The 16,937-nt window shown below is 33.5% G+C and overlaps 1 protein-coding gene across 4 annotated transcripts in view; it reads right to left on the bottom strand.

The window, feature by feature from the left end:
- Window positions 1-16,937, bottom strand: part of Dmd (dystrophin) — a 2,293,239-nt gene that overhangs the window by 1,447,898 nt on the left and 828,404 nt on the right. For all 4 annotated transcript variants that reach the window (XM_029473189.1, XM_021152893.1, XM_029473188.1 and 1 more), the window contains exon 13: window positions 6,256-6,375. In XM_029473189.1, coding sequence (XP_029329049.1) covers window positions 6,256-6,375 — 120 coding nt within the window. The remainder of the gene's footprint in view (window positions 1-6,255; window positions 6,376-16,937) is intronic.

The raw sequence follows: 16,937 nt of genomic DNA, 5'->3' as shown, positions 1-16,937 counted from the left end.
TCTTGTTGAATCATCATCCCTTACCTCAAACTGTACTACAGAACAATTGTGATAAAAAATGCATGGTATTGGTACATTGACAGCATAGAGACTTCACAGGACCAACGGCCTCTCCTCCCATTGATGTACAACTAGGCCATCCCCTGTTCCATATGCAGCTGGAGCCATGAGTCCTATCATGTGTACTCTTGGTTGGTAGTTTAGTCCCAGGGAGCTCTGGGGGTACTGGTTGGTTCATATTGTTGTTACTCCTATGAGGCTACAAACACCTTCATCTCCTTCAGTCCTTCCTGGAGTGGGCATGCATGCCATATCACATATGTGGAGGTCAAAGAATTTAAGAAGTTAGACTCCAGAAAAACAAATAACCCTATTAAAAAATGTGATACAGAGCTAAACAAGGAATTCTCAACTGAGGAATACTGAATGGCTGAGAAGCACCTAAAAAAATGTTCAATGTGCTTATTCATCATGGAAATGCAAATCAAAACAACTCTGAGATTCCAACTCACAATAGTCAGAATGGCTAAGATCAAAACTCAGGTGACAGCAGATGCCAGCAAGAATGTGGAGAGAGAGGAACACTCCTCCATTACTGGTGGGATTGCAAGCTGGTACTACTCTAAAATCAGTTTGGCAGTTCCTCAGAAAACTGGACATAGTACTACCTGAGGACCCTGATATATTACTCCTGGGCATATACCCAGAAGATGCTCCAACATGTAATAAGAGCACATGTTCTACTATGTTCATAGCAGTCTTATTTGTAATAGCCAGAAGCTGGAATGAACCCAGATGTCCCTCAACAGAGGAATGGATACAGGAAACATGGTGCATTAAATAATGGAGTAATAATCAGCTATTAAAAACAATGAATTTATGAAATTCTTAGGCAAATGGATAGATTTAGAGGATATCATTTGAGTGAGGTAACAAAATCACAAAAGAACGCACATGATATGCACTCACTGATAAGTGTATATTAGTCCAGAAGCTAAGAATAACCAAAATATAATTTGCAAAATACATGAAACTCAAGAAGAAGAAAGACCAAAGTGTGGATACTTCAATCCTTCTTAGAGGGGGGAATAAAATACCCCTGGGAGGAGTTACAGAGACAAAGTGTGAAGCAGAGACTAAAGGAATGACCATTCAGAGACTGCTCCACCTGAGGATCCATCCTGTAAACAACTATGAAAAACAGACACTATTTTGGATGCCAACAAGAACTTGCTGACAGGAGCCTGATATAGCTGTTTTCTGAGAGGCTCTGCCAGTGCCTGACAAATACAGAAGTGGATGCTCACAGTCATCCCTGTACTGAGCATATGGTCCCCAGTGAAGGAGTTATCTTGCAGATATTTCTGCAAAACTAACTTAAGGGCCATGCTCAACTCTCCAAAATTTCAATGGCATATATAAACCTAATATAAAGGCATACATATCCTCACATAATGATATTTAAAATGTATGTCTATAATAGTGTCCTAATTTTTAATTGGAATCAAACCACTTTTTTGGATATTCAATAATAATTTTTAAATATATTTATATAAATTGATAATATTCAGCAATGAAGCTCAATGACTACTGTTATTAAACATAAATTAATATCATTAAAACAATGTATAAAAATATTCAAATATGAAGATGTATTATTTATGAAACTTTATTTATCTTAATTGCACAATATAGCAAGAGTAACCAGAAGTATTTTTGGCCAAGTAGGTATTACCTTTGAAGAGGTGGGATGTATATAAACTCCATTAAGTTTTATAGCAAATTAAGGGTTGCTGAAGACATTCTGAGTATGGAAACACAGGTATATTATCTTTATGAAATCTTTCAAGCCCTTGCTATATGTGTAGTTTTCTGAACATGCCAAAAAGGGGGTTGGGGGGCCGTAATCACATGGTCTAAAGGTTGTCTCCTGAAGACAAAATTCAACTGTTCCCTTTAGAATGCATTTAAGATGGGACTGGTATCATCTAAATTATTAATGTCACAATATATTTGGTTATATTTCAACTATGACTTTATGTGGTAAATATTATTATTATTATTATTTATTATTATTATATTTCAGTTCAGTTAATAAGTTGAACATGGCAGATTATGGCTCAAGTAAAAATTCATAAACTCAAGATTGAAGTGAGCTTTAAAAAGCTAAAAACTGTTTTTTCCAAGTATATACAGTATACTAAGATTAAAATAAATTACCACAAGTTAAATATCCATGGAATTGTTTAAAATCGAATATGTATTTTCTACATATAAAACTAATTTTTATGTTCAATTTTTATGAGAATGATTTGAAATGTATTAATACTTCATAAAAGATTAACTGAAAAATACTGCTAGATATCCAGACTATGCAAAACATGTTTTAAACAATAAAGTAAGGCATAATGTTTGTATTTAAATTTGAAAAACATTAAATTTTATCTGTAGTTTCTCATGTACACCAAACCACACTTCAAGTGCTCTAAGCATCCATACATAGACAGTGGTTTTCCTTTGAGGAAATACTGGCCCAGTAGAGAAAAATATGCATAAAATTTGAATACTTTCAATCATGTATAGATGGTATATTTGTGTGTGTTGTATTGTACAAGATCTAGCTATTGTCTATATATTGACATAGTTATTACATGTGCTTTCATGATTTCAGTTGAGCAAATGATTGGCTGTGATAAATGGGTTTCCATATCCTTTTTGGTGATGGGTGATTCAGAACTGCAAAAACTACAAAATTTTCTTAAGGTCACACAGAAATTTTATTCTATGAAATAGAAAGAGTATGTCCAGATGAAAGTGTTATACTTATCTAGTTACAAACTTTAGCTCTCAGTTTTTCAAGCTACATGATCTTAAATTTAGCTTCATTATGCTTTGGTTTTCTCATATTTTAAACCAGACTTACATTTCATACAAAGTGTATAACACTCTTGCAAACCATTAAGCACACAAATGTCATAATGACAATTACTCTTTATGGACAATTAAGTTTCTGTATTTCTGGTATCATGATTTAAATGAACACTTAGTTTTCAATGTGCCTCTTACTTACTTAATAGAAATAAGAATCATCAAGATTTTTCATTTATATTGTTACAAATAATACTTGTTGCTTAATTCTATAGAGTTTAACATCTTAAAGAGTTATCTCTCCTCTCTTTTATGTCCTTATGCTCAGAGATAAGTACTAGGGAAACCAGGAATGTTAAGCATACCGGGTTGTCTCTTCAAATGAAGAGATATATAGCCTATTTTCCAACTAGAAGGTTGAAAATGGATGTGGTCAATAAACTGATATCATCTGTGCTATATGTATCACGTAGTTACCTCATACTCTTATGTTTATCCAAAATTATTCCTCCCTATATGAGAACTGTTCATCAGTTGATAGAATACATCCTTGTAGGACATGTCACATGCACTTTACAAGTGAAGCAGAGGTGGCTAGTATCTTGGTGACCTCTGTACTGCATTTACGGTCAGTTCACACCCTAACTCCCACAGCCTAGTTAGAAGACCAGAGATCATCCATCTTTTGACCTGCATCAGTCTGACATCCACTTCAGACCTTTTACTAAGCTATGGCAAAGGAAGCTGGCAGAAGAGGACTTTAAATAGTATTCTGCAAGATAGTAGTCAACAGTTACTTAATGGAAAGTGAATCACCTGTAACTAGTTATACATTTTGCTTCTGCAAGTTAAAGACATATAACACATGCACATCTATTTTAGTAGTTATTTCTCTACTAATGAAATAAAAAAATAATAATAGCAAATTACTTTCTTTTTCTCATTACATGCATGTGTGCTTGTGTATACATCTGTATGAGTATATGTACACATAAACACATGGACCCAGACTAAAGAATGGTGTAGTTTTCTCTTTTACCTACTACCTTCAGGCAGTTTACCACTCCAAACAGGACTCCCACACTTGCCTTGAAGGCAGCAAGCTCTAGTGATTGTCTTGTCTCAGTTGCCCTCAGTATGGGAACTGGAGTTATAGACATTCATTATGTAGATGCAAGGTTCAAAATTCCCATATACATATAACTAAGCAGCAATTTGTTTTAAATTCTGGTTCATCTCCCCAGCCTCTGAAAAATAGCTTTCAACAAGAGCATCTTAAACCTCACTCTCATTTTCCTTATATTGAATGTATACTAGTCATTATCTATCAGTTCTATGGATTGTTTCTCAAGATGCTTCTGTCTCAAATTATCACCCTAAATAATTACATTGCAAGGTATTTGTGCTAGATCAACTGAAGCCAATGTATTTCTAGTGTCTGGAAAGAGTCTTAGTCTTAGAAAATGTTATGGTGTATTTTTTAAACCAGTCACTACGTAGAAAGAACTCTGCTCCATAGCCCTTTAAAACCCTTTCTGAAAAGGTATGGGAAAGGTTGAGTAGTGGATTTTTCCCCCCAACAATTAGTCATTTTCACATCAGAAGAGTGGAATTCTATCCTATTTAGTAGTTTAGTGTGTCTGCAGTATGTAGGTGTATACGATAAAATTTACCCTGTATCTCGTGATATATTACCATTCACTAAAGCAAGAATTTTCAGATCTCAGCAATTTTATTGGGGTTTAAGTAACTAACATAGGTTATAGTACATAGGCTTTGTTATAAAAGTGTTCAGTCTGTTAATTTTTTTTTTACTCTTTTGTAACATAATAACAGAAAATGAGATAGCATTGTTGTGGACTGGCATTCTAAAGCACAAACCCAAGGACATGTCATTTCACTGGAATGAAAAAGAAACCATCCACACAACAAAAAACAAAACAAAGATAAGGCTTTAAGGAACTGGGTTATCAGTTAGTTTAGATAGATGGTTAAGAACTACTTTAGACTGATAAAGCCATTTAAACTTGTAATGAAGGGTTCCTTTGACATATTAGATTTGTGGAGTCTATATGTCACAAAGGAGGGACCAGGCTTTCTTGGGTGTAATGAACCTTGTAAGCAGAAGACTAGAAAGATAGCTAAGTCACTAGAATACTCCACCCCCTCCCAACTAAGAGGACCTGGATTTGATCTCCAAGCACTGATGTAAAATGGAAGGACCTGTGATACATACAAGTAATCCAAGCACCTAGGGTTAGAGGATGGGGACAAAAGGATCACTAGGGACAGATAGCCAGTCATTATGGCAAAGTTGATAAGTTTCAGGTTGATAGAGATCATATCTTGAAAACCAATGTCTAGATTGTTTGAGGAAGATACCCACCTTATACTTCTAGCCTCCACATGTGTATGTATACTTGTAGATATTTGTGCTTGTACATATAAAACAGAACTTTGAAATATCCACATAATCATTTTGTCTGACTTTTTAGTATGTGTTTTTATTTTATGTTTATAAGTATGTACCTGAGTGTATTTCTGTGTACCCTGTGTGTGAAGGAGACTCCATCATTAAAAAGAGTCATCAAAGCCCTTTTATCTAGACACAGATAGTTGTGAATTGCCATGTGGATGCTGGGAATCAAGCCCTGGTCCTCTGCAAAAGCAGGAACTGCAAAAATATCTGAGCCTTCCCTCCAGCCCTGTTTGTTGTTGGTTTTGTTTTTTAGATAGGTTCTCATTTAACCCAAGCTTCTATTCAAAGACATTGGGAAACTAAGTCAGTCCTTGAATTCCTGATCCTTGTGTCTCTACCACCTACGTGCTAGAATTACAGACATTTGCTAAAGGCATTTCATGCATTTCAAAAAGCAAAGATAACTTCAACTGGGTTGGGAGGTGGTTTGAATGGAGGAATATCTACTCTAATCAACTTCCATGATTGAAACATCCAATGTTTGCAAGAGAACAATGATGAGAGCATAAGGGAATGGATACAGCAAAAGTACTCAATTTTTTAATACCATTTAACAGAATTTTATACATTTTAAGTTAATTTTTGCCCACACTCAGATTGTGGTTTGAAGCATACATAAATAGTATTATTTAGACAGTTTTCTAATGCATGTATATTAACTATAAAAAATTATATCTGAATCTGTGGATTTCCTCAAAGGCGAGGACAAAAACGCAAGCAGCATAAGGTAATGAAAGTGATATTGCACAAGTGGCGAATGACTTAAAATTGTACACATAAATATACTACATTTAACTATCTTAATTAAATTACATTCTAAATTTTCTAGATAAATTTTCATATTGGAAATTAAATGTTGTAAAACATGTATTCAGTTGCTTCAAAATTAAAATAAAATAAAGTCTGACCTTAAGTTGTTCTTCCAAAGCAGCTGTTGCATGATCACTGCTAGATTCATCAACCACTACTACCATGTGAGTGAGAGAGTTGACCCTGACCTGTTCTTGTTCTAGATCTTCTTGAAGCACCTGAAAGAAAATAATCCAAAAGTAATTACTAAAAAATCTCTCCCCAAGTGTGTGAGTTATTTCTCCCACATATAAGGTAATGCAATTGCTCATTAAACTAGCCTGATTTCAAACCATTTTTTTCTTAGTTTATTCAGTGAATTATTTTTGTTCTATTTCATTTGAACTGCAAGTACATTGGCAGGTCATACATTTCGAGGGGTATATTTAATGTGCACTTCTTCTCACATGCTCTGTACCTTTTCAAGGACATTATTTTAATTATCTCTACCTCTGGCATTGTCAGTAATTTTTCCTTTACTAAAATTTCCAATTAGCATAGAAAGAAAGTAATCATTCTTTACCCAACAGCATGAATGCTCTATTTAATATGATCATCTTCATTGGAAAATAACTTTTACAATGATTATTTCATCTTAGCCTGACCTTCACTGCCCACTATCACATGGAAGCATTTCTTGAAAAGGTTGTCAAATTCAGTATTCAGTTTTCATAGCATCTCATTTGATATTTCCTTAACTATTTTCTCTAGATCTACTTTTTGCTTACTTATGTCTATCAGTTTCTTATTGCATGTTTTATTAGATATTTTCTTTATTTACATTTTAAATGTTATCCCCTTTCTAGTTTCCCCTCCGAAAACCCCCTATTCCCTCACCCTTTCTCCTGATCACCCATCCACCCATTCCTGCTTCCTGGCCAAAACATCGTTCCCTGTAACTGCAGTCCCTCTAAACTTCAACATAGTACACTATTAGTATGATTTATGTAGCAGAGGATGGTCTAGTCGGTCATCAATGGGAGGAGAGGCCCTTGGTCTTGCGAAGATCATGTGTGCCAGTACAGAGGAATGCCAGGGCCAGGAAGGAGTGGGTGGGTTGGGGAGCAGGGCAGGGGGAGGGTATAGGGGACTTTGGGGATAACATTTGAAATGTAAATGAAGAAAATATCTAATAAAAATGTACTAGAAAAAAAGAATAGGTCTTTAAATCTTCTAGATAACTAGTTTGTTTCTCAAAACACACACACACACACACACACACACACACACATATATATATATATATATACATATTTTGTGTGTATATATATATATATATATACACACAAAAAATGGAGAGATGGTTTGGAGACATGGTATTAACTTTCTCAATTCCTACTGCCTGTGCATGCAAAATAATAATGCCTGGGCCCTATCATTCCATTTCTTAGCTATTAAAATATTAAGGAACTTAGTAGGAGTGATGAATCACAGCTTCAAATGCATGAACACTTTATTCCTAGGACTTTCAATTTTCAATTCTCACTTGGAAATTACTGTAAGATCATTCCTTTTTAATTCTCTCTACATTTTCATGCTTCATTTTCATGTGAAGGAATACACCTATTTTGTGTGTGGCTTCTATACTGCCTATCATGCCTTTGACATTCTAGAGCTTGCTCTGGTTAATAGAACATTTTCTGCCATGAGGCTGAAAATGGAATCATTAATTCAAAGTTGTCCTTGAATGTTATGTGGAATAATCCCCCCTCTGCCTCTTTCATTGAGTTACATAAGCAAATATTTTTCAGTTTCTCTGCCATGGAATTTTAGAACAATTAAGACAATTATTAAGTGGTCAGAATATCATTAACTGGCTTCTATAACTTCAGAAATTTATTTTTTGTGCATCACCACAAGAATGTATGTATACATATATCTATACATATATAATGATGTATTCAAAAGTAAAGCATACTAGGAAATGCCAGACCTGATACTATTTTACACGTGAATTACACAAATTGTTTTAATACCAGGATAAAGATATATGTGAAAATCATTGTTTTATTTATGAAACACTTACTTCTCCCAAACAAATATTTATAATATAAATATGATAAATATAGTTTTGATTTTCCTTGAATTAAACTGATTTCTCATTGTGTATTTGTTCTAAAATTAGATATTTTGTTTTTGGCATTTTAATCAATGACATACATATATTTCTTACTTTGAAAAGTATTAATGTAAAGTATTACTGAAATTAATAGTGAATTGATAACTTTAAAATGAAAAGAGTGCTCCCACTTTGATTTGATTTAACAGAGGAATTTGAAGAAACATGGGAATGGCTCTCCATATTGCCTAACAGAGCATAGAGCACTGGATTGTCTTGACATATGATTTAATATCATATTCCATAGCTTTTCTTATCTTCTATGATTTTTAATATTATGATTTCTCTGGCTCAAATTGATAATGTTAAGAAATTTTTTTCTGAATAAACTTCATAGTTACAAAAGAGAAACTGTTGTAAACTTCCTTATTCTGAACTTTTGACATCCCAAATCATTAAGTTATTATTATAGTATTAATGTTTCCTCATATTATAAAATAAAAACCAAAAGACTATAAAATATCCAGTGTCTGTGGTGCACTTTTGAAAGCTATGGGTTTTTTTTTTTTGTAAGTAGCAAAATGTTACTACACAAATTGTGGGATTATTATTCTACGTACTGGTGAAAGAGAGCTCTGATCATGGGGCTTGTAACCCCATAGGAAGAACAACAATATAAACAAACCAGAGCTCCCAGGGACTAAACCACCAACCAAGGAGTACATATGGAGGGACCCATGGCTCCAGCAGCATATGTAGCAGAGGATGGCCTTGTTGGGCATCAATGGGAGAAGACCCCTTGGTTTTGTGAAAGCTCAGTGCCTCAATGTAGGGGAATGCCAGGACAGAGAAGCAGGAGTGGGTGGTGAGCAGGGGGAGGGAAGATGGGATAGGAGATTTGGCGGGAGGGAACCAGGAAATGAGATAACATTTGAAATGTAAGAAAAGAAAATATCAAAAAAAAAAAAAAAAAAGAAGTAAAACAAAATGCAAGCCATCTTCTTTGGTGTTTTCTATTTTCAAAACTATTAATTTTGTTAAAATTTTATTTTAATTAAACATTGACTTGGTATAGATTTAAATATCTCATACACACATTTATACAATAGAGATTTTAATGTTATTTTGCTCATTGAGCATAAAATATGAGCTATTTCCAAATACAGATATGAGCCCAGATTAGCACATTTTTTGACTATTCAAAGCCTGTATCTTCAAGTCAAAAATGATATTATTTTATTTCATTATAAACATGGTTTTCATTATAAAAATGTATGATTCACATGTTCAGGTGTTGGCTATCTTATGTTCCATTTGTTGATTGTACATATTAAATTGACTTTTTGTCACATTGGCCAGATTAAAAAAAAATCTGTCATGCTCCTAATTAAATTTCTATACCCTTATTAGATACAAATGTCAGTGATATTTGTTCTCTAATGTCAAATAGCAATCCTCTTTCTTATGACAAGAGAAAAGGGCAACATTTAAATACATTAAAAACCCTTAGATTTGAAAATGTACAGTTTGTTATACATCTGTGGCTAATTGCCTTTCTTCTAAATAATGCTTTAATTAAAGGGCTTCAGAATATTTTAACCTCTTAGTATTGGAACCTAATTTTAAGATATGGACCTGATTTCTCTCTACTTTTTAAATGTCAACAATGGGGCAAACTTTCTTGGTTTCATCAGGTCAAGCAGCTTGGAAACAACAATTACTAAAAGTAAAAAGAGAGCTCTGATCATGGGGGTTTCAGTGTTTTGTCTAGACTCATGATATCTTACTAATACTGTTTGGATATGAGACAGTGATTAGATTATGAACAGAATGAAGCATATATGCAGAGAGAAATTTTTTATTTGCTCTTAGATGTAAAGAACAACCCATATAGAAATGTAAATGTAATATAAACTAAAACAAAGTGAGTTTCTTGCTTGTTCAAGAATTGTACACTGGTTCATTTGGTCATAGCACAGATTCAAGGAACCTGGACTCACAACCCTAGCAGGGTCTCCTTGAAAAGTTATATTTTCGTCCTAAATTCTCTACATAGGCTAAATACTTAGAAGAAATATTTTTATTTCTGCTAAGTGGGAATTGGCATCTAAAAGATATCTTCTTTTAGAAGAAGACTACTAAAAGACAACTTCAACAAGAAACTTTGAAAAACCATACAAGCACTGATTTTGAAGAACTCAAAGTGAGCTCTATTATTAAAATATTTTTGATAACAAAATTGTTATATTTGTATTTGATTTAAATTATCAATAAATATGACATAGTATGTAGAAAATTAACTTTAAAATGATAATGCATTTATGAGAGCCCCATTTAACAATTGTCCTAGGTTTGATCACTGTATCCCTCACTACTAAGCTTCAGGTTTCTAACTAGTGAAAACGAATATTTAGCCATCTAGGATAGTTCTTATCACAGACTAAGGTATAATTGATTAGCATTTTGGCTAAAATATTACATGAGGTGTATAAGTACTAACAGCCACATATTTCTTAGCCCCCATATTTAGACATATCCAGGAGAAAGCTGTAAAATAATGCTACAACAACACAGTATTTACCTAACTCCCCCACTCACCCTTATCCAATGCACTGTACCACTCCTTATCCCATAAATATAATTCTAAAAATTTATGAAATGACAGCAATTTTAGAGTCTGAAAATATATAATTGATTTAAATCATTAAAAAATTAAAAATATTTTCTTTCACAATTTGAATGAACATTTGCATTAGTTTGAGGGTAGGGGTGTTTTGATGTGTGTGTTCATGTGTGCATTGGTGTGAGCATTCATGTGTGGTGTTTGTGTGTGTGTGTGTGTGTGTGTGTGTGTGTGTGTGTAACATACACAGAAACACCAAAAGGGGGAATGGATACCTTGTAGCCAGAGTTTCAGGCATTTTTGAGTCACTTGAGTTAAGTGCTGAGATATGAATTCTGTTTTCTGTGATAGGTAAGAGCTGTTTTCTGCTTATCCATAACCCAGGCCCCTAAAATAACCATTCGATTTGCACATTATTTATACAAGATTAACAAAAGTAATTCAAAGACTCAAAACTGGTGAAAGAGTACTGCATAAGTATCTGTGAGTGCTCAGCTGTAGATGAATCATCTCCTTCTATCAGCCAGCATCCAAGGCCCAGAGAATATCTTGCCAGGAGGTGGGAGTGGAGAAATAATTTAAGAGCTAGCAGATGGGGAAGAGAGCTAGGAAATACTGACATGGCATATATATATATATATATATATATATATATATATATATATATATATGTAATCACAGTAACTCACAGCTACTGTGTTTACTTGCACAAGAATTGAGCAAGCTAGTCAAAATTTCTGCATGGCTAGGGGAGCCACCCTTGAAATTCAACTCTTAGGGGAGAAACTACTTTTAAGTTATGGCTGATGAAGGGTGGAGCCAATTTCCGTTGAGAATATAGCCACTGGTAGGTTGAAGGTGCTCCAATGGATGGCCCAACATACTTGGGAATGTTGTGTGGAAAGCGTTAATTGAACTCCAGTGAGTATTGGTAAGAAAGACAGGGAGAAGAGACGTGAAGTTGAGAAGCAGATGTAATGGGGACACTAGATGGAGTTGGAAGGAGATAGTGACTAAATATTATCAGAGTGCATCATATGAATGTATGAAGTTTTGATAAATGAATGAAATATTATTTAAAGGAAAATACAGTTTTAAGTTAACAGATCTATTGATTTAGTTTATTGCTGAAAAATTATCATAGCAACAGACATGTCATATAGTAAAAATCATAATCACAGAATGGCAGTTCTTAATTTCCTTGCCATTTGTTCTCCCCTATAATCAATGAATTTATGCATCCATACATATTAAATATAACACTAGCATTGATCTCAGTTAAATCAATCTATTTCTTATTCCCTTTCCTGATAGTAATGCAACTATAATTATGAGCTATTGCCTATTTTCTTGTTGTTTCACTCCTCCCTTTTGCTCTAATTCATAAAAAGAGATACTGAATGGATATAAACTTATCATTGCTTCAAACATTTTCATTCTGAATATTCTGTGAACATCTACCGCCAGCATACTTTTGCACTGAGTTTCACTCTAAGTTACAGGCTTCTTTCTACTCAGGCTCTGTCTCTTCATACTTCAAATCCACAATCCTATTAGAGCATGGCTAAGTCTCTGGTTTGCCTTTCTGTATGGTATCTAAACTATAGGGTCACACACAGATGGAGTCACAATTTAATGACACTCGAGAAAAGCAGGGAACTTTCTTGGTTTGAAAGCAGAAGGTGAGGTTAAAAACAGGAGTCTTTGTGAATGTGTCACTCTGAAACATCTGGAGCATGGACAGAGAGATCTCTTGAATTCATTAATTCAAATGTAGCCTGCAAAATACTGCAACATAAAAAGAAAATTGGAGTCTACCAGTTTCTGGTGATATTACTTTGTGCAATCCCTTAATAAAGATTTGTTTAAGTGTCAAAATCTCTCTAGTACAAGTTTAGTATTGGAGTTAAATAAGCTAATACACCAGAGTCGACCATCACAGTGTTTAGTGGTATGAGGAAGTGATAAAGGCATGGATGTTTTATTATGGAATATGTGCATATAATTTTACTATCAATAAACTACAAGTAATTGAAATAGCCATGCTATCAGCCGGGCGTGGTGGCACACATCTTTAATTCCAGCACTTGAGAGGCAGAGGAAGGCAGATTTCTGAGTTTGAGGCCAGACTGGTTTACAAAGTGAGTTCCAGGACAGCCAGGGCTATACAGAGAAACCCTGTCTCGAAAAAAAAAAAAAAAAAAAAAAAAAGAAAAGAAAAAGAATAGGAATAAGAAATAGCCATGCTGTATATAATTACCTATCCCTGATACCTTTGTTAATCATATTTCATACCTTTTAAATACTAAATATTCTCAGTGTGCTGACATAATAGAAAACACCAATAAAAGATGATTCAATTATTTTGTAATCCTTTCTAGAAAGAACCTATATCTTCAGATATTAGGAGAGCATAAGCTGGAATATATAAGAACATGAATATCATTATTATTGCAAAAATCATCAAGGACATGATCTATAGCACATATGTCTTTGAAATCTACTATTTAAAATCATGACAGAAAAATCACTTGTCTTTTAAACTAGAGTTAAAATATAACAGTACTACAGACATATTATTATATTGAGTGCATGAAAATGACACCTATTCTATTTACTTTAAATTCTATGTATTTATGTTAACATAATATTACTTTGAAAAAGGTATTCTACAGCAAATATCAATGGAGGTTCTTGAATAAATAAATCATAGTATGATGAGGACAGAGAAGAAAACTTAAGACAATGAAAAAGATATAGATCTATGTAAGTTACTTCATAGAAATATTCCTTGTCCATCTTTATGAGTTGCTTTTTGCAGCTACACATATTTTTTATTGCCTGTTTCAGTTGTCAAATTATTTTGCCCTTGTCAAAAAGGTAGCAATGATGAGGATGGAAAATGTAATGATGTAGTGAGAAGTATTACAACACGTGTTCTGATAAAACATTTCTGAAGCAATTATTTCTTAAGTATTCTGCCAGGCATTACAGAAACACAGATGAGCTTTGGTTCTCTGGTAATAGTATGATATTTTTGTCCTGAGTGTATTGTTTATCTTTACTTACATAGGCATCAAAGTTTCATTAAGTACTTACAGGGGCAAAGGATAGAAATTCAAGTGGGACTTCATAGCAGTAAGTGTGCATAATTTTAATCATCCTTAGGTTGAGAGAGAGCTTGCAAAGCACTAAAAGCACTATTTGATTTTAAGGCATTCTCAAAGCTTATCTGTCTCACTCATTCCAAATACTGCATCTCTTTTTTATTGCCTACTTTCTTATTTCCAACTCTGGAATTCTGGTTGCCTAGTCTCACAATCTCTTATTTAAAGCTCTCTGCTCATTCTCTAATTCTAGGCCTGTAGGCTCAGCTGTTGCTCCAACCTACTTTAGGATTTTTCATATTGTACATACTTGCTGAAATAGATTTCTAAGATGTTGCTTTTATCTCCTACTTTCCTGTGATATTTCTTTTAGTAGTCATAATGTCCACAAAATTAAGATTTTTCTTACTTGCTACTTATTTTGCTTTAATTTCAGGGCCATGGTCGTTGGACCTTGCACATTGAAACAATAATCCTCTAGCCATAGCTATGTGGAACTTCAGCAAATACTACAGACAAATCACACTTCACCTTTTCAAACTGCATTTCCTTTATTAAAACAGATCACCAAATTCAACTTTCTTGCCATTTGCTTCATTCTGCCTCAAGTAATGGTTCCCTGTTCTGTGCCTCTCTGACATATGGCACTTTGAGATGCTTGAGAAGGATTTCAGAGACAATTGGTGTCTGTATTCTTCACCACACTCAGAGGCTTTAATGAGTGTTTTCTCAGAGCTACTGGGATACAGTGGAATGAAATGAAAGGTCAGTTCCTTTGGTGGGATTAACACCAAACCTTCTCTGTTACATGAATATCTAGATCATTTTAAAGGTCATCAGATGAGGATATCTCACAATTTTGGCACCTAAAATGCTTGAAATTAACTTCAAGAAAAGAATAGGTGACTGACCTTCTAATAGGTTATTTGGTTTGTATTAATTAGCATTTAGCACAGAAAATTCATTGGAGTTTGAACATAATGAATATTATATTTTAACTTCATATTTTAATGACCTGTTAGGACTTTGTGGACACCGTCATTGACATATTGTTGAAAATCTAAATCTGAAAAGACTTGGAAACCCAGGTAAGGAACCAAAACTCCATGTAAGTGTGACTACCATGAGACAAAATTCTGTAGTGACAGTGTTTGCTTTTAATGGAAATCCCTTTTGAATTAATGAAATCTCCAACTTACAGATGGCTCTTCCTCCTCAATCAAATCCCTACAAATTTAAGATAAAATTCCTTAAGAATATCACTAAAACACTCCACCACTAAGACAAAGATTTAAGCCAAAATATTTTCTGACAATTTGTATGAGTTTCAATATATTCAGTCCCCCGAAAGAATCAGTGCTAGGTACCTTCAATGCAAAGCAATCCTCTAAATGTTCTCTTCAAGGGAACAGCTAGGGGGACTGAATAGGAAGAGATTTTGACTGTACTTTACTTTTTAAAAATTTACACCCAACTGAAATATTCACAACATCCAGAGTTAACCATTTTGCTGAGTTTAATAGTAACAACAAGTTAAATTGCTAATTGGTAGGTTCATTGAAACATCTTATCTTGATCGCATTTCATGCTGATAGAGCATCTAATATGCCTTTTATAAAGTACTGCTGTAATGAAGATATCAAGACATGCTCTCACAAAATGTACACAAGTGTGTCTATAATATTCACAGTGTACTTATAAGATTTTCAATTATTTTTATCTTGCTTGCCAGTTAAGGAACCTATGATCAGATCAGAATTGTAATCAGTCCTTAACAACAAAAAAGTACCTTTCCATAAATTTTTCTACCTCTAATCATCCTTAAGAAACAGAAATCTGGAGTTTGGGATGTAGCTCTGTGGTGAAGTACCTGTCTAGTTTATGTAATTCTATGAGGTTGATTACAAGTTCTGGAGAAAGAAAAAACAAAAGATAATATACCAGTTTTTTTCTAATAAGAATCAGAAAGGAGGTAAATCTGAATGGGAGACATTCTGAGGTTGATCTGGGAGGATTAGAGGGAGGAGGAATATAATGAGGTTGAATTATGTGAATATATATAATATATATAATATATATATACATATATATATATATATATATATATATGTATGTACTGAAAAGAAATTTTTTTAAAAAGCAACATCCACAAATGGAAATAGTCCAAGGATTTTTTCAGGCTGGTGACTGAGAGTTAAAAACTCTAAATATTATATGTACCAAGAAATGTGACAATGCAGAAAGATGGAAGTTAGTGATGCATTTTGTTTTCAAAGGCAAATTTCTCATTTTCCTTGATTTATATTTTTCTTAGGAACATGAAGGTATGAATGAATTAATGATTACTTGAATTTGTTATTAATTTGAATTCATATACCTAAAAAAATAAAACATAAAAATTGAACACAAATTACTGAACTGTGTCCTTTATCTTCAATGTGTGTTTTTGACTTTTAATTCTATAACCACAAATTTTTTCTAAGATGTATGCAAACAGTTAAACTGAAGAGTGGGAATCACCGAGAGCCAGTGTGTCTATTTTTTCTAATCTTATTATGGATTGCACAGGAGTATGTCTTGGATACAACATGTTGCATCATCAGCTTGCATTTAAACATTTTGCTTTTTTTCTTCAAATTATTTCCATGAAGAAATGGTATATTTTCCATGAATGAACAATCGATTCAGAATGTGACAATTTTAGTCAAATATCTTCCATTCTATTCACTTTATATTTTCCAAAGAAAAGTGTAAAACATTTCAGGTAATTGTTAGAATATTAAATTCTTGGATGGCATGGCTAAATTCACCATAAAAAAAAAAAAGAAAAGAAAGAAAAAGAGAAAATCTCTTCAGAGTACCAAGCTAAGGCCTTTCAAAAATAGAGTGTGGAAAAATATGATTTTTATTGTTTTTCCACCTATAGGGTTGCAGTTCCCTTTAGCTCCTTGG

The sequence above is a fragment of the Mus caroli genome, chromosome X (assembly GCF_900094665.2).
Source record: "Mus caroli chromosome X, CAROLI_EIJ_v1.1, whole genome shotgun sequence".
In the NCBI taxonomy this organism is placed as follows: domain Eukaryota; kingdom Metazoa; phylum Chordata; class Mammalia; order Rodentia; family Muridae; genus Mus; species Mus caroli.
Note: the sequence above shows the minus strand (reverse complement) of the source record. Positions and strands in the feature narration are given on the sequence as shown.